This window comes from Ascaphus truei, chromosome 3 (assembly GCF_040206685.1).
Source record: "Ascaphus truei isolate aAscTru1 chromosome 3, aAscTru1.hap1, whole genome shotgun sequence".
Lineage (NCBI taxonomy): Eukaryota > Metazoa > Chordata > Amphibia > Anura > Ascaphidae > Ascaphus > Ascaphus truei.
The window spans coordinates 396,031,277-396,057,497 of NC_134485.1; the positions used below are offsets into that span (position 1 = coordinate 396,031,277).

Genomic DNA, 26,221 nt, shown 5'->3' on the forward strand with positions numbered 1-26,221 from the left:
TATAGCTCTAAATTGGTCATAATAAATAAAAATATAAACCAAACTGTGAAGTGTGTATTTGTGTAATATATTATAGTGAGTACTGTGTAAATGAGAGCACTGAAAACAGTGCTGTGAAAAAAACTTTAAATTAAGCTGTGAAATAATGTGTATATAGAACATATATAATGTACTATGTGATTTGAATAATAATCTTCTATATGATTTGTGATTAAAGAATGTATGTTAATAAACAATGAATTATATATCATATAATATTTATGTGAAAATATATATAGTGTGTAGTGATTTACAAATATATAACAAAAAAATGAATATATAATAAAAAAAATAATTTGTAAATATATGTGCTTATAAAGTGACAATGTTTATTATCAATATAATGTGAAGACATGATATTTCTACCAATATTTTACATAATTAAAAATTACACCAATTAGTAAAAATTACACCAATTTATAAAAAATGTATGCAATACAATATTTATACATTGATATTTATCAACTTTATGCTAATTGTATGCAATACAATATTTGTACATTAATATTTATCATCTTTATTACACCCTTTAATATAAGAGTCAAGAATACAAACAGAATGGACAATCTACTATTTGAATTACTTAACCAAAAAAGGTTTCAGATCGAAGTCAACGTTAAGGCCAAGTGGGGATAGGGTCTTTAGCTCGTAAATCCAATCCAAGACCCTATCCCCACTTGGCCTTAACGTTGACTTCGATCTGAAACCTTTTTTGGTTAAGTAATTCAAATAGTAGATTGTCCATTCTGTTTGTATTCTTGACTCTTATATTAAAGGGTGTAATAAAGATGATAAATATTAATGTACAAATATTGTATTGCATACAATTAGCATAAAGTTGATAAATATCAATGTATAAATATTGTATTGCATACATTTTTTATAAATTGGTGTAATTTTTACTAATTGGTGTAATTTTTAATTATGTAAAATATTGGTAGAAATATCATGTCTTCACATTATATTGATAATAAACATTGTCACTTTATAAGCACATATATTTACAAATTTTTTTTTTATTATATATTCATTTTTTTGTTATATATTTGTAAATCACTACACACTATATATATTTTCACATAAATATTATATGATATATAATTCATTGTTTATTAACATACATTCTTTAATCACAAATCATATAGAAGATTATTATTCAAATCACATAGTACATTATATATGTTCTATATACACATTATTTCACAGCTTAATTTAAAGTTTTTTTCACAGCACTGTTTTCAGTGCTCTCATTTACACAGTACTCACTATAATATATTACACAAATACACACTTCACAGTTTGGTTTATATTTTTATTTATTATGACCAATTTAGAGCTATAATTCATCATACACATATCACAATATGTTTATATACAGCTGAGATCGTTATTTTTAACATGTTTATATTTGTTTTTCCACCATTGAGAACCACTGCGCATGTGTGAGTAAAGGGACATTGATTTCCACACACTGTTGATTGCGCATGTGCAACAATTAAATTAGGGTGTTAATTGGACTTATTTGGACACCTATATAAGAGGACACTGTGGGACACATCTCTAGAACCCCTGAGGAAGAGAGCAGCTCGCTCTCGAAACGCGTAGGGTTAATTCGTGGGGACCTGAACCAGTGCATTGCAATTGCCTGCAAGCTCCGTGACGAATCTGCTGTTGACAATCATTTTATCCGCTCGAATCTGCTGTTTGGAAAGTACCAACTACCGCGAGGAGAGAACGCCAGTGCGGAGGGAGGCCCACGCTGTCTAGCGTGCACAGCTTTTCCTTTTGGCCCAAAACTCGGCGCAGCAGCGGTGGGAGCTGCACAAATCTACTGTGCTAAACCTGCCAAGCTGCGGGGAAACGAGTATCCAGAGAGGCACACACAGTCTGGCGTGCTGCAACCATCTCCCTGGCCCTGATCCTGATGCGGTAGCAGTGGTAGCTGGAAAAAGAGAGGGGATACTCTCAGATATATCCACTGCTTGTATATATCTTTCGTCCGGTGAGTGGGCAATCCACCCAGTGCAGCTGTTGCATGGTCCCATATTAATTGTCCTTAATTGTTACCCATTGTAATTTTCATTTGTATATGTTTTGTATGTCCAGTGTTTTAATTATTTTATTAAATGTTGTTATTTTCAATTCACCCTTGATCTCAGCTGATATATAATTAGTATTATTATATGTTGTTTGTTTTAACAGTATTACACTATGTTTTGTGTTTTTTTACTCTTTTTCAGGGATATCCTGAAAGCCTGACCTGTTGCTAGCCCTTGAGGACTTGTGTTGGCCACCCCTGGGCTAGAACAATACCCTTGATGTGTGTGAACCCAGTCAGTTCTTCTTTGAGCTAGGACCAGTCCCGTTGCTGCCTTGCCAGTCATAAAAACAAACACACACAAAAAAGATACAGCCCGCTTTTTGCGGCGGTCGCTAATTATGCAAAATGACCGAACATTGTCTACTTCTAATGCTCTATAACAAAAAAAAATAGGATTATTCATTGGTAGTTTTGCAAGCAGTTAAATGTTGGAGTTAGTAGAAATAATGATCATATAAAAAATAGCATTTTTTAGTGAATACAGCGCTACTGTTGGTGTGATGTTAACATGGTGATTCTGGGCCACAGACGACATGCTGATAATACAGAGGGGAAGATAAATGTGACGTTAAGGTACGAGATGTCTCCCTGAGTCTCTGCCTGTATATCTCAATTTTCACTTAATGGAATAAGTTTGGAGTTTACTTTCGGAAAATATTAGTATGGAAAGAAAGCACCAAGATTAGTCCCAACCACTATAAGCGACCCTACAACGGGAAGCAAAGGTCTAAGGGTGAGGTCACAGTCATCACTGTGGCATGCGCGCCCGGCAGGGGGGGGGGGGGGGGGAGGGGGCGCGTCGTGTGCACAGTGCTAACTTCGATCTGCGGTCTTTCAGGGACAGGGAGATTGCGACGGGAGGGGGCGTGGTCGGAGTTTTGTGGGGGCGTGGCCATGACCTCACGCGGCTGGTTCGCCCTCATTGGGTGAACCGCCGGCGGGGGCGTGATCACGCCTCTGTCGCAAGTTATAAACTCAATGTCAGTACGGCGCGGCTGCACCTTCAGCGGGAAGGTGAGTACTGGGTCCAGCCCCATTGAGGGGCGGTGCTTATACGCACAGTGCACCCCGAGGCGTGCGCTGTAGCAGTCACTGGGACCGCAGCCTAAGGCTGCACTTACAGTGCCGGCAACGTCACGCTACGGTCGCTGGAAAAATCAAATTGAAGTGACTTCCAGCGATCGCGACCAATCCGTCGCTCTGTCGCGCTGCTCCTACTATAAGCGCACGCGATGGTTTCAATACATTTGTTTTGAAGCGACGTTGCGACGCTGTCGCCGGCACTATAAGCGCCGCCTAAGCATGTACGTGGTCCGAGTAGTCTTATGCTTTGTCAGATTACGCGTCTATGGTTTACCGTTGTTTTTGTACATTTTTGCTGTAAGTGTGTTATCATTTTGTCATACTTGTCAACCCAAAAGTGGCAATTAAGGGCTTTATTTACTAAGCAGTATTTTGCCATAAGACACCTTACAGCCCATTCAATTATAATAATAATAGTAATAATAATAATAATAATAATATGTAAGGTGACTTTTTTTTATAGCCTCAGTCCAATTTATACTGGATGAAACCGCTCACACCTCCTGGCCAGTAAATGAAACTTTTTTTTTTTTTTTTTTTAATTGTTTGATATTTTTCATGGTTTTTCATATTTAATCCAAAAGCACCAAATTCCATGAAACCATCTACGTCTACCTAGGGTTGCCAGGTGTCCGGTAATAAACCGGACTGTCCTGTATTTGGACACAGTACACATAAAAAATGAGAGGTAATACTGGACATGTATGTGTCTGGTATTATCTCTCTGGACAAAGTGACCTGACCAATTTGGGGGGCCGTGGTATTTGCCGAGCAGAGCTGTTTCTAGGGGGCTGGGCAGCCTCCTCCATCCTGATTGGCTGCATTACCCAGCAGCAGCCAATCAGGAGGAGGTGTCAGCAGCCTGGGGCCAAGGAGAGAAGGAAACAGCATGGAGGTGAGAGTAGTGTGTGTGTGTCGCACCTCCAAAACCGCGATCTCATTCCAAAACCGCCATCTCAATCCAAAACGCATTCCAAAACCGCGATCTCATTCCAAAACCGCGATCTCATTCCAAAACCGCGATCTCATTCCAAAACCGCGATCTCATTCCAAAACCGCGATCTCATTCCAAAACCGCGATCTCATTCCAAAACGGCAATATCATTAGAAACTGTGCGTGTGCAGAGTGAGAAATCGGACCCAACGACAGACACCGTGTGTTTATTTACAAGGGCTTTGTTTTCAAGTATTTTTTTAAACTTTCAATGTTCTCATGTTAAGCAAACGCTTTGGAGGGGTTTTATGACCTTTATTTAATCTCTTTCTCAATAACACTCTTGTATCTCGAGAAGAGGTGGAGTCGAAGACTGAGCCAAATGTGCTGAAGCAGCGATATCCTGAAAACCTGACCCGTTGGTGGCCCTTGAGGACTGGAGTGCCCACCCCTGAAAGAGGCCCGTTGTTAACCCGACCTGTCTCCCTTTGTTGTTTGGTGTAAACTAATTGTTATTCCATCATTAACCAGACAGATAAAAGTTGGGAACAATTAATATTAGAAGAAATATAAGGAATGCAGTATCTCAGTGAAAATAATTCTCCAAAGAAAACAAATAAATACAACTTTAAGTGTAATTCAGACACCAATTGCATGGATAAGTTGTTTGAATTGATTACTATTTTGGCTGCTACATGGGACTGCCCCTTTATATATATAAATTCCTATCTTATTGAGAACTCACATACCCTCCCGATGGCCCCACTCAAGGTCTTTACACATTTGCTCATGTTCCCCCAGGATTAATTGCAAATGTATAGCTCATGTTAGAGAGCTGTTGTAGAGAACGGCGCACGAGAGACATCATATAGAGAACGTTAACTTGTTAACCCTTTGGGCGTCTGAAGGGCTAGAGTCCGGAGTCCTCATCTTCCGCTTCCCCCACGTGCCGGATCACAATCTGCGCTCCACAAGAGAGTGGATCCCAGTCTCCCCTGGAAATGCGGCGTGAAAGAGCACGATGCAGCCACTGTGTCTTAGGGCACCCAAAGGGTTTGGAACCGGGGTGGGAGAGAAAGGCCTCTAGACCTGGAAACAAAGTACTCTCAGCTCCAGGTAACGCTCGGTTTCCCGAGATACCTACCAGGGAAGTTAACCGCATTACCTCCTAGTTTTTCAAGGGGATTTACATTGCCATCCACTAGGAAGCCACAACCAATGGTGTTGCAGATTCCTATTGACCCGAGATTTGGCAGCCATTTTGTTTCCACTGGGGGTGATTATTAAAACGCGTTGACTTCACCAGGAAGTATCTTGGGAACCAGGGGGGGGGGTTAGGGTTCTTTGAGCTGAAAATAGTGGTATTTGGCTCAGAAGGAGCCCCGGTTTAAACGATATAAAAAACTGCAGGGTAAAGAAAAAAAAAGTAAGAGAGATTGCTACGTTAAAGGCGTTAGGGGGTCATTCTATATTCACAGAGGCACCCCCATTAAAGTCAATGGGCATATTTTTGTAATATAGTCGCTTCAGTGCATATAGAATAAGGATCTTAGTCCCTTCAGTTACATACTGTAGGTCAAGCAATCTAAGGGCTGTTATATACCGCGTGCGGCCTATGCGAACGCGCGTGCACGTGCCGCATGCTTTTCATGTTTATAGAGCAGGGAGCTGTGTATGTGTGTGTATGTGTGTGTATATGCGTGTGCATGGGTTGTGTGAGTGAAAGGAAGACCTAAGCAAGATTTGTTAAAGAAAATAAAAGTTTAATAAATATTTATTTTTTTTGTTCCGCAATCATTCACACGCACACAGACACACGCACACGCACACGCACACGCACGCGCACGCGCACGCACACACACACACACACACACACACACACGCACATAAATTTCAGAGCCTGTAGCGGCGCGAAAAGATGAATTTCTTAATCTTCGCCGCTGTCTGTCGGCTCCCCGCCCCCTGCCGTGTGCGCGCGCGGCCCTTCTATAGAAAGACTGACTCACGTCAGCCAACTACAATTCCGTGCGCACGCCCGGCACTATAGAACATGCCTAAGATCTAAAAGGCATTCTAAATGAAACACAATATGTGCTCTACTGGCACTGAAACAATCAGTTTATTTATGTGTGTGTGTGTGTGTGTGTATACACACACATACACACACAGATGGGTGTTTTTATATGCATACATTCTATAATATACTGTACTGATAATGTACATATATACACCTCTGCATATACATTTAGCAGGCACAACTAGTGCTATTTGGTACAGCTGTATTCTACTCAGAATGATTCATGAAGATGCTGGTACAGATGCAGTATTCTTTTATCCAGTGGGTATTTCATATAGTTTGCTATATATAGGTTTAGGCTGCTAAGAGTGATGTGCAAGAAAATGTAATTCTTGGAATCCTATACCAAATGCTTCAAAATAGTTAAACAGTTTGGCTGCACATTAGAGGAGTTCTATTGCCTAGATTCTGTCTTGTCAAGTCTAATTAAGTACTGAGGTTCCCTATTGGTTGGTACCTTGTCTGTCCAGTCAACACTGTGAAATCCAAAGTAATTAACTGAGCCGGAGGCGACACCATTGTTATTAGATTAACACGTTTAAAATTAAATGAAGGCAATGCTCATAAAACCTTTAATCTATTTCCCTCTCGTAATAAACGGGGGGGGGGGGGAACTAACCAACAAACAAAACGTATTTACTTGAACATCACTAGCGACAAAAATAATATATTGTGTCAACAGGATCATAATTTGCTGCGTCAAACATATAGACCACCGTAATATGTGTATTTTTCTTTAGCACGGTCTTTACATTATAAGGGTGATAATACATTTTACACAAAATGTTTACCGTGCATGGCGAGTTTTTGAGCTTTGTTCTGTAATACTTTCAATGTGGCCAAAAGAATCCAACGTATAGAAAGTGAATAATTGCGTATTAATCGTGTTTCATTGACATATCTCTATTGCTCTGCTATGTGTTATGGGCAGAGCTGGGCGAATGTGTCAAAATTGGATCAGCATATTCTTTGTGCCGTGTTTGCGTCGCCCTTCTTTTTTTGCGAAAGACATAATATTCGATCGGCAAATGTTATGAAACGTTTGGTTTGTTCCGTGCGCATGCGCGCCAACGCATCAAACGCTTCATACATTCGCCGGTTGAACGTTCGTTTTGTTCGTACATTAGATCGATCCAATAGAGCAAATGTTTAACCTTTAAAAAAAAAAGGGGGGGGGGTTGAATGTGCCCGTTTGGAGATTGAGACGCGAATATGCGCGCCTGCAAAGAAACGCCACATTCGCTGCAAAGTCGAATGTGTGCGAATAATTTGCCCATCTCTAGTTAATGGCTCCTCTGGCATTGAATGGGCTATTTCTACAACGAGCTTAGCTCTAAGTGAATATACACCCAGGGTACCATCTGCAGCAGCTGTTGTTGGGCACAGAGTTCTATGGAATGGGAGTAAGTAACGTGTGTGTGTGTGTGTATGTGTGTGTGTGTATGTGTGTGTGTGTGTATGTGTGTGTGTGCCATTTCCTAATGCTACAGAACAGATCAGCTCCATTCAAATGAATGGGTCTAAAATCTTTTGCAGCGTGCGAAAGCAACGTCACAGTATATTGACTAAGAGTAATTTAATTTAGACTGCAAACACTGTAGGGCAGGAATTTCCTAATTACCATTGTTATGTATGTATGTATGTATGTATGTATGTCTTTATTTGTATAGCGCCATAAAATGTACATAGCGCTTCACAGTAGTAATACATGTCATATAAATAACAAATATAAATAACAGATCATGGGAACAAGTGCTTCAGACATACTGTAAAAGTAACATTAAGGAAGAGGAGTCCCTGCTCCGAGGAGCTTACAATCTAATTGGTAGGTAGGGAGAACGTACAGAGACAGTAGGAGGGAATACTAGTAAGTGCGTCTGCAGGGGGCCAAGCTTTGTGTCATGTGTCCATGATTAGCCAGTGCTATTCATATGCTTCTTTAAGCAGATGTGTCTTAAGGTGGGTCTTAAAGGTGGATAGTGAGGGGGCTAGTCGGGTATTGAGGGGAAGGGCATTCCAGAGGTGTGGGGCAGAAAGTGAGAAAGGTTTAAGGCGGGAGAGAGCTTTAGATACAAATGGGGTAGAAAGAAGACATCCTTGAGAAGAACGCAAGAGTCGTGATGGTGCATAGCGAGAAATTAGGGCTGAGATGTAATGAGGAGCAGAAGAGTGTAAAGCTTTAAAAGTGAGGAGGAGAATTGAGTGTGAGATACGCGATTTAATCGGAAGCCAGGAGAGGGATTTCAGCAGGGGAGACGCTGAGACAGATTTAGGAAAGATTAGAGTGATTCTGGCAGCAGCGTTTAGGATAGATTGTAGGGGAGACAGGTGAGAGGTAGGAAGGCCGGACAGCAGGAGGTTGCAGTAATCGAGACGTGAGAGAATGAGGGCCTGAGTCAGAGTTTTAGCAGTTGAGTAACAGAGGAAAAGGCGTATCTTTGTGATATTGCGGAGGAAAAAGCGACAAGTTTTAGAAACGTTTTGAATATGAGAGGAGAATGAGAGAGAGGAATCAAGTGTGACCCCTAGGCAGCGTGCTTGGGCTACTGGGTGAATGATCGTATTTCCAATAGCAATGTGGAAGGATGTAGTAGGGCCAGGTTTGGGAGGTAGTATAAGGAGCTCTGTTTTTGCCATGTTAAGTTTCAGTCGGCGGATGGCCATCCAGGATGATATTCCAGAGAGGCATTCGGAAACTTTGGTCTGTATAGCAGGTGTAAGGTCAGGGGTTGAAAGGTAAATTTGTGTGTCGTCAGCATAGAGGTGATATTTAAACCCAAAAGATGTGATTAGGTCACCTAGAGAGAGTGTGTAGAGAGAAAAGAGAAGGGGTCCCAGGACAGAGCCCTGGGGTACCCCCACAGAGAGATCAATAGAGGAGGAGGAGGTGTTAGCAAAAGAGACACTGAAGGTACGATGGGAGAGGTAAGAGGAGATCCAGGATAAAACTTTGTTCCGAATACCAAGAGTATGGAGAATGTGAAGGAGAAGAGGGTGGTCCACGGTGTCAAATGCTGCAGAGAGGTCGAGTAATATGAGCAGAGTGTAATGACCTCTGTCTTTGGCAGCGTGGAGGTCGTCAGTTATTTTAGTGAGGGCTGTTTCAGTAGAGTGAGCAGTGCGGAAGCCAGATTGTAGAGGGTCTAGTACAGAATAGGTGTTGAGAAAGTGTAGCAATCGAGAGAATACAAGACGTTCAAGGAGTTTGGAGGCAAAAGGCAGGAGGGAGACAGGTCGATAGTTAGAAGGACAGGTAGGGTCAAGCTTGCTGTTTTTGAGTAATGGTATAACGGTTGCATGCTTGAAGGATGAAGGAAAGGTACCAGAGTAGAGGGAAGAGTTAAAGATCTGTGTGAGCATAGGGATTATAGAAGGAGCAAGAGGTTTTAGGAGATGGGAGGGAATGGGATCAAGAGGGCAAGTGGTAGAGGGAGAAGAGGAGATCAGCAGTGATACATCCTCCTCCGAGATAGCAGAAAAAGAGTCAAGAAAGACAGGAGGAGAGTTGGGAAGCATTGTGGGATGGGAGGAGGCAACAGATGGGATGTTCTGCCGTATGGACTCCACCTTTTTCTTAAAAAAGTCAGCAAAGTCCTGAGGTGAGATGGAGGAAGAAGAGGAGGCAGCTGAGGGTGGTCTGAGTAGAGAGTCAAAGACAGAAAAGAGACGGCGTGGGTTAGACTTGTGTGTGTTTATTAGTGATGAAAAGTAGGTTTGTTTAGCCTGAAAGAGGGCAGAGTTGAAACAGGATAGCATAAATTTGTAGTGAATGAAGTCTGCGAGCGTATGAGATTTCCTCCAGAGGCGTTCAGAGGAACGAGTGGAGGAACGCAGCATGCGTGTGTGGGAGTTTAGCCAGGGTCTGGGGTTAGAAGGGCGAGGACGGCAGAGAGAAAGTGGGGCATGAAGATCAAGAGAGGAAGATAAGGCAGAGTTGTAGTTCCTGACCAGGTTGTCAGGGTCTGAAGCAGAACTGAGAGAGGAGAGGGAGGAGCGTAAAGTGGAATCAAGAGCTGGGAGGTTAATAGAGCGCAGGTTTCTGCAAAAACGAGGGCGAGATGGAGATGGAGATGGAGAGAAGAGAGAGAGAGAAAATGAGATGAGGTGATGGTCAGAGAGAGGAAAAGGGGAAATGGAGAAATCAGAGAGAGAGAAGTTTTTAGTGAAAACCAGGTCTAAGTAGTGGCCATCCTTGTGGGTGCTGGCTGCAGTCCACTGTTGAAGGCCAAAAGAAGAGGTTAGAGAAAGAAAGCGGGAAGCCCAAGGGAGAGAGGGGTCATCAATGTGGCAGTTGAAGTCCCCAAGGAGAAGAACAGGGGAGTCTGAGGAGAGAAAGAAAGAGAGCCAGGATTCAAAGTGAGAGAGAAAGGCAGAAGGGGGATGAGTAGAGGAAGGTGGGCGATAGATGACCGCCACATGGACCGGGAGAGGAGAGAAGATCTGGACTGTGTGAGCCTCGAAGGAGGGAAAAGCAAGAGAGGGGGGAATAGAAACTGTTCTGTAACGGCAGAGAGAGGAGAGCAGGAGCCCCACGCCTCCACCCCTGCCACCAGGGTGTGGAGTGTGGGGGAAGGAAAGGCCACCATAGGAGAGGGCAGCTTCCAGAGCAGAGTCAGACTGAGTGAGCCAGGTCTCAGTTATAGCAAAGAGAAGCAGGGAGTGAGAGAGAAAGAAGTCATGCACAGAGAGGAACTTGTTAGAGAGGGAGCGAGCATTCCAAAGGGCACAGGAGAAAGGGAGAGAGGAGGGAGGGTGGCAGGGGATGGGTATGAGGTTGGAGGGGTTTACACCAGAAGGAGTAGAAGTTGCATGTGGAAGGCGAGGACGAGAGCAAGTAGAAATAAGACAGGGACCAGGATTGGGAGAGATATCCCCAGAAGCAAGGAGGAGAAGCATGGATAGAAAGAGGATGTGTGAGGATGATTTGTAGGGGTGTGTTTTAGTGCAGGCGGCATAACTGTGTGGTGACAGAGGGCGCAGGTAAGAGAGGAGTTCATGTGAACTGAGAAGTGGTGAAGTAAGGAGAGATGGCGAAATATGAATAGAGTTAGAGACATGATGAGGCTGGTGGAAGGAAGTGCATAATTTGAAAATAAGTGAGGTTACAGTAAATATAAAAAGTAAAGGTGGCATCACAGCAATAGCAATGTGTTGAGATGTGCAGTGTGGGATGATAACCTCCTTTCCAGCGTAGTTCAAATGCAGGAATCAGAAGCAGTAGATTGTGTCCACTTTTTCCACTTCTTTTTGAACTTCCTTTTTAAACTTCCATATTACTTTAAAGATTTCTACTTAAAAGCATTTCTGCTTAAGAGCAAAGGCTGTTATCTTCCAATCTAATGAATTTGTGACACTGTGTAGATTATCTCACACACACACACAAATAAATATACATACATAAGGGTCAAGGTAATGGGGCCATTTTCACCCATACTCCATCTCCTGTGCCAGAGCACACTGATTTATTTGTATTGACCTTAACTCCAAATCGGCACGGGGAAGATATCTTCACAACATATTGAATAAGGGGTCTTGTGTTTGCATGAGTGAGTGAAAGAGGGAAGTACATGAGACGCAATGAGAGGACAATACATTAAAGGTCCTCTGACTGTATACAGCTCAACTGCACATGCAGATATCCCTTACAGCTGGGGTTCTCAACTCCAGTCCTCAAGACTCCCCCAAACAGGTCAGGTTTTCAGGATATCCCAGCTTTAGGTGGCTTAGTCGAAACAGGGACTGATTGAGCCACCTGTGCTGAAGCAGGGATATACTGAAAACCTGACCTGTTGGGGGGGTGGGAGGGGGGATCTTGAGGACTGGAATGGAAAACCCCTGCTTTACAGTGCAATTGCCGACACTGTGGGATTAGTGTGAGTTGCGTGTCTGAAGGAGTAGGGGGACTAGTGATCCATAACCGACGTGAAAATCAGCTTGCAGTGACTGCCCACACTGGGGGAAGATAATACATCTCAAACTCAGGTCAACTTTGGATCACCGTGGAACCCTTTGAAGTTTCCTTGGAACAGAGGCGAGTAGAATGACTGTGTGTTTAGAAGACGGATATTTTAATCTAATATAACAAAAGCAAGCACTGTTTCAGGATCTTTGAAAAGGCACACGTTTTTAAACCCAAGGGGAGCCAACTCCAGTCCTCTTACTAACAACAGGTCAGGTCGTCAGGATATCACTGCTTCAGCATAGGTGGTGCAGTCAAAGACTGAGCCACTGATGGAGCTACCTGTGCTGAAGCAGGGATATCCTGAAAACCTGCCCTGTTGGTGGACCTTGAAGACTGGAGTTGTCTACCCCTGTTTTGACCTCTGCAATGCTGATTTGAGTCTGCAGAGCTGTGCAGCAGAGCATGTGATGGAAACACTGCCACTAGCAAATAGCAGGGACACCGCTACATCTTAAGCACCGGACTGTATAATCACTACATGATGCTGGGATCCGAACATCAAACGCAACCACAGCTCGTGAAATCATTCCTGGCTATATTTTAAAGTCTCTTAGCACTTATGAAATCACTCTTTGATTTGTTAAAGGACAAAATATTAAACCAGCGATCTCCCCCCCCCCCCCTTTCTTGGTTTATGTTTTACCCTCCCCCCACCCCATTTTATATACAGAAGGAAACCTCGCTACTTTCAGCGCAGGGGAGCCTGGTTGATGAGATACTTACCGGTCTGTGGTACAGGGAAGCAATCTCCATCCAGGGAAAACAAAACGGCTGCCAAATCGACAGCCAATAGGAAGCTGCCACATCACCGGTTGTGGCCTCCTATTTGACGGCCATTTAAATCCCCTCTAATAACTTCCCCGGTATCTCAGGAGCCGGGGTTCCCCGAGCTGAAAATAATGTGTCTCTAATCCTGGGGGGGAATTTCTGCTTTAAAGTAAGATCCAACCTTCCACATCATCCATAATGTATTGCTAAAGTAGTAGGTAGTAGTATTTACAGACACAACTAGAGTATTTAAAGATGACATACTTTTTTTTAATGAAATTAGCAACAAACAATAAAAATAAATAAATCCAAGGAAATCTTTTACAGTGCAGGGCATCACACACACACGCACGCACACGCACGCACGCACGCACGCACGCACACAGTATAGTATACAGTATATATAGGGCAATATTAATATTAATTTTCCTACATGTATATACAGTATACTGTACAATACAGGACCACTGAATAAACAATGTACAGGCAGTCCTCGTTTTACAACGCTTCGCTTTACAACGAATGGCATATCCAACGCTATGCAATGCATACCTATATTCATTTTTACAATGCCAAAATGGCTTATCCAACGCTCTTACGACGCTTTGCAACATTGTGTGTGTGTATATATATACACATTCACATAAACAACATTGCAAAGCGTCGTAAGAGCGTATATATATATATATATATACCTCTACATATATATACATATATATATATATATACCTCTACATATATATATATATATATATATATATATATATATATATACTATTATACTATATAATATTATACTATATAATATTATACTATATAATATATTATTTATTACGTTATATTATATATATAATACAGTATATACACTATATAATTTATGTGTGTGCTGCATATCTTATTGCCTGCATAAAATATTTGGTGTATTTTAGTGTTAAAAATGCCTTCAGGAACGGAACCTTTCATTTAAACAGTGTTCCTATGGGAAAACGTTTCACTTTACAACGTTTCGCTTTACAACGCCATTTTGAGTAACGCATTGTGTCGGATAACCGAGGACTGCCTGTATCTTCAACAGCTCCTACTATGCTGCAGACATATTAATGAATAATTATTTTTAAAGCAACAACCCCCTCCCCCAGAAGCCTCATGTTAGTAGATCACCCTCTGAGCACTGAATGTAAAGATAAACCCTGGTTTTCCTAATCGCTTGCTTCTTAGGTTACAGGGTGGCCGTTGGGCCTCATCCAGGGTGGCACTGAGAGGGCGGGCTCACGCTGGCCGCGATGAAACACACTGCAGCAATGTGAGTGGTCAGCGTGAGCAAGCGCCTGAGCATGCGCGGTGCTTAGCTGCTTGCCAAGCAAGCAAATTTGAATTTGCAGCTTGCTTGCGCCGCGCATGAGTGCCTACACGCTCAGCGCCACCCTGGCCGCAGCCTTAGACTGCACTAAGCTCTGGCCACAGCTCATTTTAACCTCCCGGAGACGGAATGTCTCAAATGCTTATACTGTATCTCCTCAACAAAGTATCAGTTTGCAATAACATGCACGCAGAAAATGGCGACCAGCCGGATAGCTGCTTCCATGCAGTGTATGGCTGCGGCCAGGGTGGCGCTGACCGAGCGCGCTCACGCTGGCCGCGAACAAACACATTGCAGCAATGTGTGTGGCCAGCGTGCGCGAACGCCTGCTCGGCGCTTAGCTGCTTGCCGAAGCAAGCAAAATTGAATTTGTCTCTCGTTCGCACGTCATGTGAGCGGCTCGCCCAATGAGGGCGAACCAGCTCCGTAACATCATGGCCACGACCCCCGAATCGCCCCCCTCGCACGCGCACCTAGCCGGCCACAAATCTCCCGGCTGAGCAGGGAGCGTGACGTCACCGCGCATCGCTCCCAGCCTGGCCGCGGACTATGGTCTATTCGAAAACTTTCTACATTGCCCATCTGCATTTTCTATTTGCTATATACATTGTACGCCATTTTCAGTTTAAAAGTTTTACTCATCAGAAGAGTCGCTGCAGCCTGTGAGCCCCACTGTGTGTGATCTTCATCGCCGGGGCCCGAGCTCGCCCATATTATTGTTATTGGATAATAATAATAATAATAATAGTATTATTGACTGAAAGTGGAAATGCAGGGAGAAATACTGCAATTATTTGGTAGTTAAACACCTTTTATTTTCAAATACACCGCCTGTAACAACACACCATGGAAATCTCGGCAATATAATGCATGTGTATTTACTATTTGTTAAACGCTTTATCAATGTTAATTGACATGCAGCCCTTCCAGCAGGTAACACAATGTCACAAACCCAAAACACAAATACTCCGTAACCAGCGCACAAGGAGATATAGAAAACACACTACCCACTTTTGAATGCATAATGTCCCTCTTCCGACGTGTCCTCCAGCCCATTATACTCTCTGCTGGCCAGCTGCCTGCTGGCGGTTTCAAGCCGGTCTGCACAAAGAAAGGAAATACTACTTAGAAACTGCAGGCTGGGATAGAGCGATTTACAGCTGAAAAGAGAAAGAAAAGGGAGGAAGGACCCTGCACTTATGTACTTTCTGCCCTTTCACTTTCTTTTATCTTGCAAGTAACATATGCTTCCCCTCAGACACTAATTAGAAGTCAATAGAAAACCAAGGTGTGTCAGACCTCGGAAATATTCTGATCTCTCTCTCTCATCAACATATTATATATATATATATATATATATATATATATATATATATATATATATAACAAAATGGGGCAGCCGGCACTCCCATTACCATAAACAGTTTGCGGTACATGTCCTATACCAATAGTAAGAGAAAAGTAATCCACTCCAGCAGGAGCAGACACAAGACAGCACTCAAAGGTAAGTAAGAAAAGTTGTATTCAAAAATAAACATAGCACAAACATGACCAACGTTTCAGTCCTCGTGGTGCTGAAGAGAGGAAGGTCCCACGAGGACCGAAACGTTGGTCATGTTTGTGCTATGTTTATTTTTGAATACAAGTTTTCTTACTTACCTTTTAGTGCGTCTCTCTCTCTCTCTCTCTCTCTCTCTCTCTCTCTCTCTCTCTCTCTCTCTCTCTCTCTCTCTCTCTCTCTCTCTCTCTCTCTATATATATATATATATGGTACAATGTATATATACATGATCAAAATATTGTTTTAGAGCAGCATTACTCAGCCACGATGAATTAATGGAAGAATTGGTACTTCTGTTTTTGCATGCATCGTGTTCGGTAAACGTGTCTTACATTTGCCACGGAGGAATTCATGCCAAGTCAAACTTTGTGGAGATTTTCGACATGTACAATATAGATTAGCGTTCCAGATCCCATTGTAGAATTGTATACATCTCATTGTTATATGTGTATCCGGTAACGCCTGCCTAACGCCTTCTATAATTATTCACCAGGTGGCCACCTGTTGCACAGGTCCAAACAGGTGAGAAATAGCTTGTCCCCTGGCAAGGCGTTCAGATAACATTCTGCTAGCACAGAGGTGGGCAACTTCCGTCCTCAAGGGCCACCAACAGGTCAGATTTTCAGGATATCCCTGCTCCAGCACGGGTGGTCTTCGACTGAGTCACTGATTGATCCACCTGAGAATTAGTGCTGACTGCAGTGTTAGAATAAATTGAATACCCAACAGACTAGCTAGTAAATACCCAATACTTGACAATGGCGTAATCTGGAGAGCAGAATTTTGACTCGCCTCTCAGATCCCGATTAAAATCGTGCAGTCTCCGAATCTCCCCTTCCAGCTTGTTTTTCATGGCTTTGTCTAGAGATTCTCGCTTTGTGGAGGACTTTACCAGGCTTTCATAGGCTTCGGAAATCTTCTGAATTTCTGTTTCAAACTAAAAGAAACCACAGGGACATCAGGCATCAGAAATCTATCAGGAAACAGTGTAACATTTTATATGCAAGCCGGGCCAACCAATGTGCACTATGGAGGCTGCACACTCATTGATTTACAAAGAAATTTAAAAAAGTGTATGATTATTTCTTTTGCTAAGCATCTCACTCTTTATTGGGGGCTCCACAACCCCCTTCCCCCATACACCTGATCTTTATCAGCCTTTTTACTTGGTAAAGTTAGATTATTATGACTTGACCTCAGAGAGCATTTCTCTCCAGTTTGTCTTTAGAATATACTGTAGTCTCTTAGTACAAATAAAAAAGGTACCACCTACTACAGAAGAACAACTACAACTTTACCAACACAGGTATCTGCTCTAATGCAAGAGTGCTCAACTTCAGTCCTAAAGCTCCCACCTCCAACAGGCCAGGTTTTCAGGATATCCCTGCTTCAGCACAGGTGGCTGAAGCACCCGGAGCTGATCATTTTTAGCTCCGGGGACCCCCTGGTCCCAGAGATACACACAGGTGGAGTTACTGCTGTCGTAGCAAAGGAATTTAAAGGTGCAATTAATTAGTTTTTTATTATTTCTTTTTTTAACATAGGATTGAAGCAGGGGGTCTTCAGAACTGAACCCCATTCATTTCCGCTTAAGGGACCCCCCGCTTCCCGATATACAGACCTCCGTAGGGGGTGCCGGTATCTCGGCAAAGTTTAAAGCTCCCGCGTCAAGTGGACCAATAGGAAACCGCACCCGATGATGTCATGGCTTCCTATTGGTCCGCAGGGCACGGGAGCTTTGAAAAGCGGTCATTATGTAATCCCTGCTAAGCAAGCGGCTACCGGCGCCCCCTTCAGAAGTCGGTACCTCCTGAAGCAGGGGGTCCCCGGAGCTTAAATGAATGGGGTTCAGCTCTGGGGACCCCCTGCATCAAACCTGTGCTTAAAAAAATAACATTGCCATGTTGGATCGCCTTTTTAAATGGCCAGCCAATAGGAAGCCACAACTTTGCAGCTTTCTATTGGCTCATGGGATCTGCAAGATTTGAACACTCCCTTTATTTCCCCTGGATGGTCTTCAAGACCAGCAATTTCACATGTAACGTGTGAACCGACGGGTCCACAGACCTGAACGTGTAAATCTGGGGCTTTAAACTCTGGCAATCAAGTTTAGCCGTTAAGAAGAGATAACATCTGTCAGACACCCCTCCCCCCCCCCCCCAGCCACACACCCCGTTCATTGCCAAGTTGTTCATGTATTATAGCCCCCGTATCCCTCAGGGGATTGTCACATGCTGCGGCTTAGTCAATAGGGCGGCTGCATTTGCAATTAAGGCTTTTTCAGTGCAAGGGAGCCTGCGCTGGCAGTTCTGAATAGAGACAGTTAAGAGAGGCTGCAATTACATGTTGCTAGGCAACCAGTGAAGCTGTGAGAGATGACAGTTTAGACAGCTTTTAAAAAGAGTGTCAGTTGGAGCTGGGAGCTGGGTGAGATAGGGTGTGTGTGCAGGGAGCAGTAGCCCCTGGCACTAGGCCTAGTTACCCCCAGAGGCCCCAGATAAGTTACCATTGCCCCAGTTTGTGGTTGCTTCAGGGACAGGCCCTACTTGAGGAGTTCTGCCCCTTTAGCTATTTGGTTAAGTTAGAAGCCACTCAGTAGTGCACAGCCTGATTACTGGGTCTGGGCTCAGACCCCCCAGAGTTATATAGAGACTATCTTCTTGGCGGCCCCGCCAAGCAGTGACTGCGGCCGGCCGGTTGCAGACGGATCCCCGTCAAGGTACAGACGGTGCGGAGCTGCGGTGATATTATCCACGCTGGAAGTCACCCCATGCGTAGGAGGACATCACGTCGGATCAGGCGGATCCACTTCAGTGTATAGCGGCACCCGTGGCCTGGAGCCCCGGGCAGGTATCTATAAAGAGTGCACCAACACGTCCAGGGATAGCGCTATCTCCAACACACGTAGGTGGGGTTTGGACATAAGGTACTTTGGGGAATACCTTTGTTGATCTGTGCACCCGGTGCACGTCCATGTGTGTGTGTATACGCATTATTCTGTGTGGTACAGGTACCGGAGTTGTTATTAGTAGTTACAATAGTAAACAGTTATTAGCATACACTATGTGCGTGTTTTATTATTGTGGTTCCTGTAAGAGGACCATCCCACTCAGGTGGGAACCCTTACAGGTGGAGGCGCTGTGTTCGACGACGGATCAGGTAACCCCAGGCTCCCAGTGGCGGAGGTTCAGGCCTTCTGTGAGCCTATCAGGTGACGCACCACACCTGGTAACACAAGTGTAGATTTCCCCACATGGTCCCTATCTGCGATTGGGGGGGGGGGCAAAAGGTGTTACAGTATCATTAGAGATAAGCAGCACATTCAACTGGATGAGAGCTGGTGCATCTTCATTAGCTTCCTGTTCAATAGGAAAATAAATGTCAGTGCATCCGGCTACATTGTACACTTCTGGGACCTGTGAGGTCTTGAAAGCTCTGTACACTATAATTCAATCTATGAGGAAGACTGTGTGCAAACCAACACACACACACCTCCCCCCCCCCAACCCCCATTCTAGATTTATCAAAGAAGAAGTTAGATTTAAAAGCAACAGGGAATTTTTTTTAAAATTAAAATGAAGCCACACTTAGGCTGCGCTTATAGTGCCGGCGACGTCGCGGCAAAACAAATGTATTGCCTCAGTCGCGTGCGCTCCGGCTTGGTCAAGTCCATTTGATTTTTCCAGCGACCGCAGCGTGACGTCACCGTCCCGTCGCCGGCACTATAAGCGCGGCCTTTAACAATGAGAAGCGAGCCGTTTAAAGAGTGTAAGCAGGATAACGTATGAAGAAGTTACAGGAATGTAACACACATTAGAATGGGACTCTTTAAATGATGCAAACCAGGCCTTTATTTTTCAGTCTTCGCCAAGAAAAATTTCATCTGGTTTGAGAACATGTAGACCAGGGGTGGCCAACTCCGGTCCTCAGGCTCCACCAACAGGCCAGGTATTAGGAATATCCCTGCTTCAGCACAGGTGGCTCCTGTACTGAATCAGGGATATCCTCAAAACCTGGCCTGTTGATGGCCCTTGAGAACTGGAGTTGGCCACCACTAATGTAGACCCTTTCTCACTAACACACACACACACGCACACACACACACACACAACAAAACCATCTGCTGTGTGTCAATGAACACTTTTCTAAGGCTTCAAACATAGGCTAGGGGCCATGTGTCACATAGTCACAATGCAGGGGAACTGCGCCCTGATGCAGCGTTAATTGCCATTGACGTGACTGGCACTTCCGGCCGGTTCAGAGCCCCCTCCCCCGCACCGTGGCTGAGTGAGTCCAAGGGCCGAGCCCCCTAAATATATCCGGCTGCTCATTTTAACACCTGTGAAAGAAGTGGGAAAAGTGCAACAGACGCACAATAGTGCATTCAGTTTTTACTAATAAGTACTTACATTTGTTTTCACTTATTCATATCACTTGTATTCTTACTTAATTTGATCACGGATAAATATCCCTTTGAACACCTCACTAGATCCATATGAGAAGATACTGGAGCCATACAGTACCAGCCATTTATTGACACAGACGGGATCACTGAAAGTAACAGTAGACATTTAAATGCTATCCATGAATTTTCATGCATCGTGTACAAATACTCATTTAAAAGGCTTGGAGACAAGGAGAAAAACACCCCGGGGCTAGAAATGAAGCTCTGTGTTCCTGTCAAAATTATGTTTTTTTAAGAGAGTCATTTGGGTTTATGGTGTCTGTTCTCCCATTTAGCACATGAGCGATTTAGGGAAGGTCAAAAGGACAAGTTAGAAGTGACAGTATGTATATATAATAACTGCGATGCATTGAAAACCCTCAGGTAAACAAAAAAGAGACAAGTATTGGAAATTCATCAGTGCCATAGGGACGAGACACACACATTGCTTTACTGCAGGGCTGCTCAAGTACCCCCCAACAGGTCAGGTTTTCAGGATATTCTAGCTTCAGCACAGACGACTCAGAGGCTCAGTCAAAAACTAAGCCTGACTGAGCCACCTGTGCTGATGCAGAGACTGATTGAGCCACCTGTGCTGATGCAGGGACTCATTGAGCCACCTGTGGTGAAGCTAGGATAGCTTGAAAACCTGACCTGTTGGGGCGGCTGGAGAGGAGCACTCCTGTCTTAGGCCAGGTCCCTGTGTCATCACAGAGCTGGTTCGCCCTCATTGGGCAAAGGACAAATAAATCGAATTTATTTGTCTCTGCACGCAGTTGAGCGCGGAGCGCACGCTGGCCAGTCTCATTGCGATCATGTGTTTGATCGCGTGTCGCATGAGCGCGCAAGCACGCTCAGCTTCACCCTGGAGCAACATGAGCTTCACCCGAGCAACATGAGTGCATGACGTCACAGCGCTCGAGCACTGGTGCGCTCGCTTTCACCCTAGACGAGGCCTTACTCTACATTTGATGATGTACCCAGCAGAAAAAATATGCCCCGCACCCAGCCACACTTTCCATGAGCTGGATAAAAGGGGCTTTATTCTGAGCTGAAGCGACCGATCATACAGCAGATTAGTGGTTGTTTTTGGACAATTGCCGTTTTGGAAAATATTTAGGCAAACCTCTTTCTTTAACAATGCTGCATGTACGTCTGCTGAGAAGACTCGATACAAGAACAAACTTAAAACTGGATCCATAGAGGGGGAAGACGCGCTGAGCCGCGCGGACGCTCCGCGCTGAGCCCCGTCATCCTCAATAAGGATGTCTTTAGAGGGGGCTTCCGCGAGCGTCCGCAGCCGTGCTGAGGCGCGGGGATTTTCAGCCGACAGTCGAAACTTTTCTCAGCGCTGTCGGCTGAAAACACCCAATCAGCGCAAAGCAGCGTTATGACTTCGACGCCGTGACGTCAGTGGTGTGCGGGCTATTGGCCCAGCGACGTCACTGCCCCGCCTCCCGATCGCGCACGCTGCCTCGCCTGCCAGTCCATGGAAGCGCTCCTGTCCGAGCAGGCGAGCCTCAGCATCAGCATCAGCGCGGAGGACCCCTCTATGGCCTCAGCCTTAGGCCTGGGACATAGTTGTTCTAGCAGTGCGGAGGCGCGCTGAGGCTCAGGGAAAGCGGTGCTTTCCCTGGCCTTACACAGCGCGCCGTCCGTGGGCGTGTCGGGGGCGGGCCAGTGACGTCACGGAGCTGGTTCGCCCTCATTGGGCGAACCGCTCACGTGACCGGCCCTGCGCTCCGGCAAGCGGGAAAATTTCCAAACTCCGTCAGACACACGCTTCCCCAAGCGTGCTGACGCGTGCGCGAGCCCCTGCTAAAGCCGCTCTCATTGCGGCTGCAGGGGCTCAGTGCCGAGCAGCAGCGCGCCTCAGCACGGTGCGCTGACCATGCCCGAGGCCTTAGAGAGCATGAGAACTTCATACACATTGATGCATTATTAACCCTCAGAAGAGGTTATTCCTTTAAGTATGATAGTGCCAATCGGGCACTACTGCACAGAAACTCCCAAGTCAATGTGAGTTTCCATGCTGTAGTGCCTACATTGGCAATATGACACTTAAACGTATTATCCCCAGCATCTACTTACATTGTTCGCTGAATGTCATTCGATAGTCGCATTAATGATGATGATGATGATGATGATGAATTAAAGTCATGACTTCTTACTGGCTTTTAGTAATGGCCACACGTCATTACTTCCTGAGAGGAGGAACAGCATCTGCGATATATACTCTCAAAAAATAGTGTTATATACTGTAGAATGTAATGACAGTATCCGGGCACTCACCTCTAACCAGATGTGCTAAGCTCGGTTAGGCTATTTAACCTAAATTAATCAGAACGCCTGAGTACTAAAGCAAGTGAACGTTAACCCAGTGCTACTCCTTAAATAACGTAGGGTGATAGGGGGATATGCAAAAGGGGTGTTCCCCCTAACCTCGCATATCCACTAAAGGTCATTTAGGGTAACACCGGGATGAACAGTTGGTTATTTAGTTCATACCTAAAGGTGGCCTTGTTCAAATCCAGACCCTCTAGGTAAGGCATGTTTATCTTAATTAACTCACGGTAGTTCTAATTTACTTGATGCCAGGTAGTACTAATTTAACCTAACGTTAACCCGATGCTAATGAGATATATTGTACGGACATTGTTTTTGCATATAGTATGCTCAGTGCATTTGAGTTAAAACTCAGGGCAAATAATGTCCGTTGCTATTTTAGGTAACTATTTTCAACACATTGAAAAACAATGTCTTACTGCCTCCCCAGGAATCAAAAGGGTTAAAATGAGGATTGTTTATTTGGTGGAAGTCCTACAGCTTCCTCAAATCAGCAAAATAAACAGCTATTATTATTTGGGGGAGGGGGCATAACATAATACAGTACTAATCCAGCAAAGTGTCTTCCTTTTATTTCCTTGGACACAGTCAGTGCGGGATGTGAGTGTGTCCACGTGGTGGAGCACAAAGCAGGCTCATTCTGCAGCAGAAAGAATACCTATCAAAGCAGCTTTTGTTTGCAAGTGGCATGTGAGGGGAGGCTGGACACCACTAAAACATGTTCATGTTTCACAGCAGCGTTGCAATTTCCTTTCAAACCCCTTCTGTTCATTGATAGATTCTGGTGCCAACTCACTCGCACCGCCTACACCGCCAGGCACCCAGCGGAAGCCGGGGCACAGCACTAATTATGCTTGAAGCAGGACGTGAGGGAGAAGACGTGAACTGATAACACGTTTGTGGCTGTTTCACACGTAATCACCTACCATGCCGAATGGTTTTAATGGGTTAATGTTTGTAATTATATGTACAGTTCCATCTATTCAGTCTCATTTTTTAGTTTCTTTGCACCAAATACCATTGGCTACATACATTGTTACATAGTTATATAATTACATAGTTACATAGTTATATAATTACATAGTTACATAGTAGATGAGGTTGAAAAAAAGACATCCATCCATCATGTTCAACCTATGCAAAAGTTAGACGACAGATTTTTTTTATCCTGTATTTGTACTTACAGTATATTGATCAGTATATGGATCCAGAGGAAGGCAAACAAAAACCCCGGTGAAATATTATCTAATGATGTCTTATAAGGGGAAAAATAAATTCCTTCCTGACTCCAAATAATGGCCAAACAACTTGTTCAGCTGGTCTTAGCTGATTGGAGGGTGGCAACCTCCTACCTAATTGAAGCTCACCCCCTCCAACATTTAAATGGTTAAAAGCTCACTCAATAGTATCTCCCACTCTCAGGGGAAACTGCTTGCTTGCAGTATGATTGTGACAAATCTAATACAGAGTGCTTTTCCTGGTAATGTACAGGTTAATAAAAGCTTCAATCAGACTTAGAACTATGCAACTAATTTTGACAGATTTATTGTAAATCATTCTTCCTGGTAATGCACAGGTTATTAAGAATTTATATTAGTGTTAGGGACCCTTGAGATGTGGTCTGCCGTGTAGTGGCTCAGGGGCATACAACACTTTGGCCAAAATGTTAAACTAAAAGACCATTTTATTTAATAGATATCTATACATATATATTTAGGCACTGTACCGTGTATAAGTTTCACTGGATGTGCACTGAGCTCTGTCTGTGTTTCATGTTCTGTCTCTGGTTCCAAATAATGGCCATCAGATTACTCCCTGGATCAACATCCTTCCCATGTTTTCTTATTTGGTATATCTTTCCTTTCTGAAAAGATGTCCAACCTTTTTTGAACAAATCTATTGTATCTACCATCACAGTCCCCATGGGTAACTAATTCCACATTTTAACTGCCCTTACTATAAAGAATCCTTTCCTTTGTTGCTGGTGAAATCTCCTTTCCTGCAACCTTAAGGGATGCCCGAGTCCTTTGTACTGCTTGTGGGATGAATAGTTCTTTTGAAAGCTCATTGTATTCTCCCCGAATATATTTGTATATAGTTATCATATCCCCTCTTAGATGCCTCTTTTTAATGTAAATAACTAATTTAGCTAGCCTCTCCTCATAAAGCCGATTATCCATCACATTTATTAATTCGGTGGCTCTACTTTACACATTCTCTAGTGCCGTAATGTCTTTTCTATGGGGTGGTGCCCAAAATTGTACTCCATATTCAAGGTGTGGTCTTACTAATGCGTTATAAAGGGGCATCATTATGTTTACTTCCCTTCCATCCATTGCCCGTTTAATGTAAGATAAGATCTTGTTTGCCTTTGCAGCTACTGCATGACTTTGGGCACTATTGATAAGCCTGCAGTCTACAAGCACTCCTAAATCCTTCTCCATCAAGGATTCCCCCAATTTATCCCCATTTAATTTGTAAGTCGCCTTTTTATTCTTGCATCCCAAATGCATAACCTTACATTTATCTGTATTAAACCTCATCTGCCATTTACCTGCCCACGTTTCCAGTCTCTCCAAGTCCTTCTGAAGAGAAATTACATCCTGCTCTGTTTCTATTACCTCACACAATTTAGTGTCATCAGCAAAGATGGAGACTTTGCTCTCTATGCCAACCTCAAGGTCATTAATAAACAATTTAAAAAGCAGGCGTCCCAGTACCGATCCTTGAGGTACTCCACTTACGACCTTTGCCCAACCTGAAAAAGTTCAATTTATGATAACTCTCTGTTGTCTGTCCTTCAACCAGTTTCCAATCCAGGTGCAAATATTTTTACAGAGTCCAATTTGATTTATTTTGTACACTTACAAAACTAAAATTAAAACCGTGTGATCGCATGTAATAGCTGTGCAGGTGGATGCAGTTCTCGCTGTGCATCACTTACAGACTGCAGGCAGATCGCTCCGGCAGATCTTAGAAAAAGAAACCGCTAACTCGATCGGTAAGGCATTTTCCTACCAAACGGGATCTGGCTCGCAAGGTCATACCGTGAGGTAGGAACAACCCGATCGATATGGCAGCCAGCTTATCGGAGCTACCTGAATAGGTCCCTATGTCTGGATAATTAAAATCATCCATTATGCAAACATGAACTAGTTTTGATGCCTTCTCCATTTGCAAAATTATTTTGGCTTCCACCATCTCACACATATTTGGTGGTTTATAGCATATCCCTACAAACATTTTCTTTATACTTTAACCTCCGCTGCTAATTTCTATCCACAAGGTTTCTACATTTTCATAATTCCCTTCATAAACATCTTCCCTTATAATAGGTTTTAGATCCGGTTTAACACATAAACATACTCTCGATCCTTCCGAAAAAGGCAATAACCCTCTAAATTAACTGCCCAGTCATTAGTTAGATCCCACCACGTTTCAATAATTCCTATATCACCATACTGCTCCCATGTAGCTATTAATTCAAACTCACCCATTTTATCTGTCAGGCTTCTTGCTTTATAGTGAGGAAGTATAACCTGGCGC

At 43.8% G+C, this 26,221-nt stretch overlaps 1 protein-coding gene across 12 annotated transcripts in view; it reads right to left on the bottom strand.

Moving 5' to 3' along the window:
- AMOTL1 (angiomotin like 1) overlaps nt 1-26,221 on the bottom strand; it is a 138,639-nt gene that overhangs the window by 38,751 nt on the left and 73,667 nt on the right. For all 12 annotated transcript variants that reach the window (XM_075592480.1, XM_075592488.1, XM_075592482.1 and 9 more), the window contains 2 exons: nt 16,678-16,822; nt 15,336-15,425 (listed from right to left, as the gene is read on the bottom strand). In XM_075592480.1, coding sequence (XP_075448595.1) covers nt 15,336-15,425; nt 16,678-16,822 — 235 coding nt within the window. The remainder of the gene's footprint in view (nt 1-15,335; nt 15,426-16,677; nt 16,823-26,221) is intronic.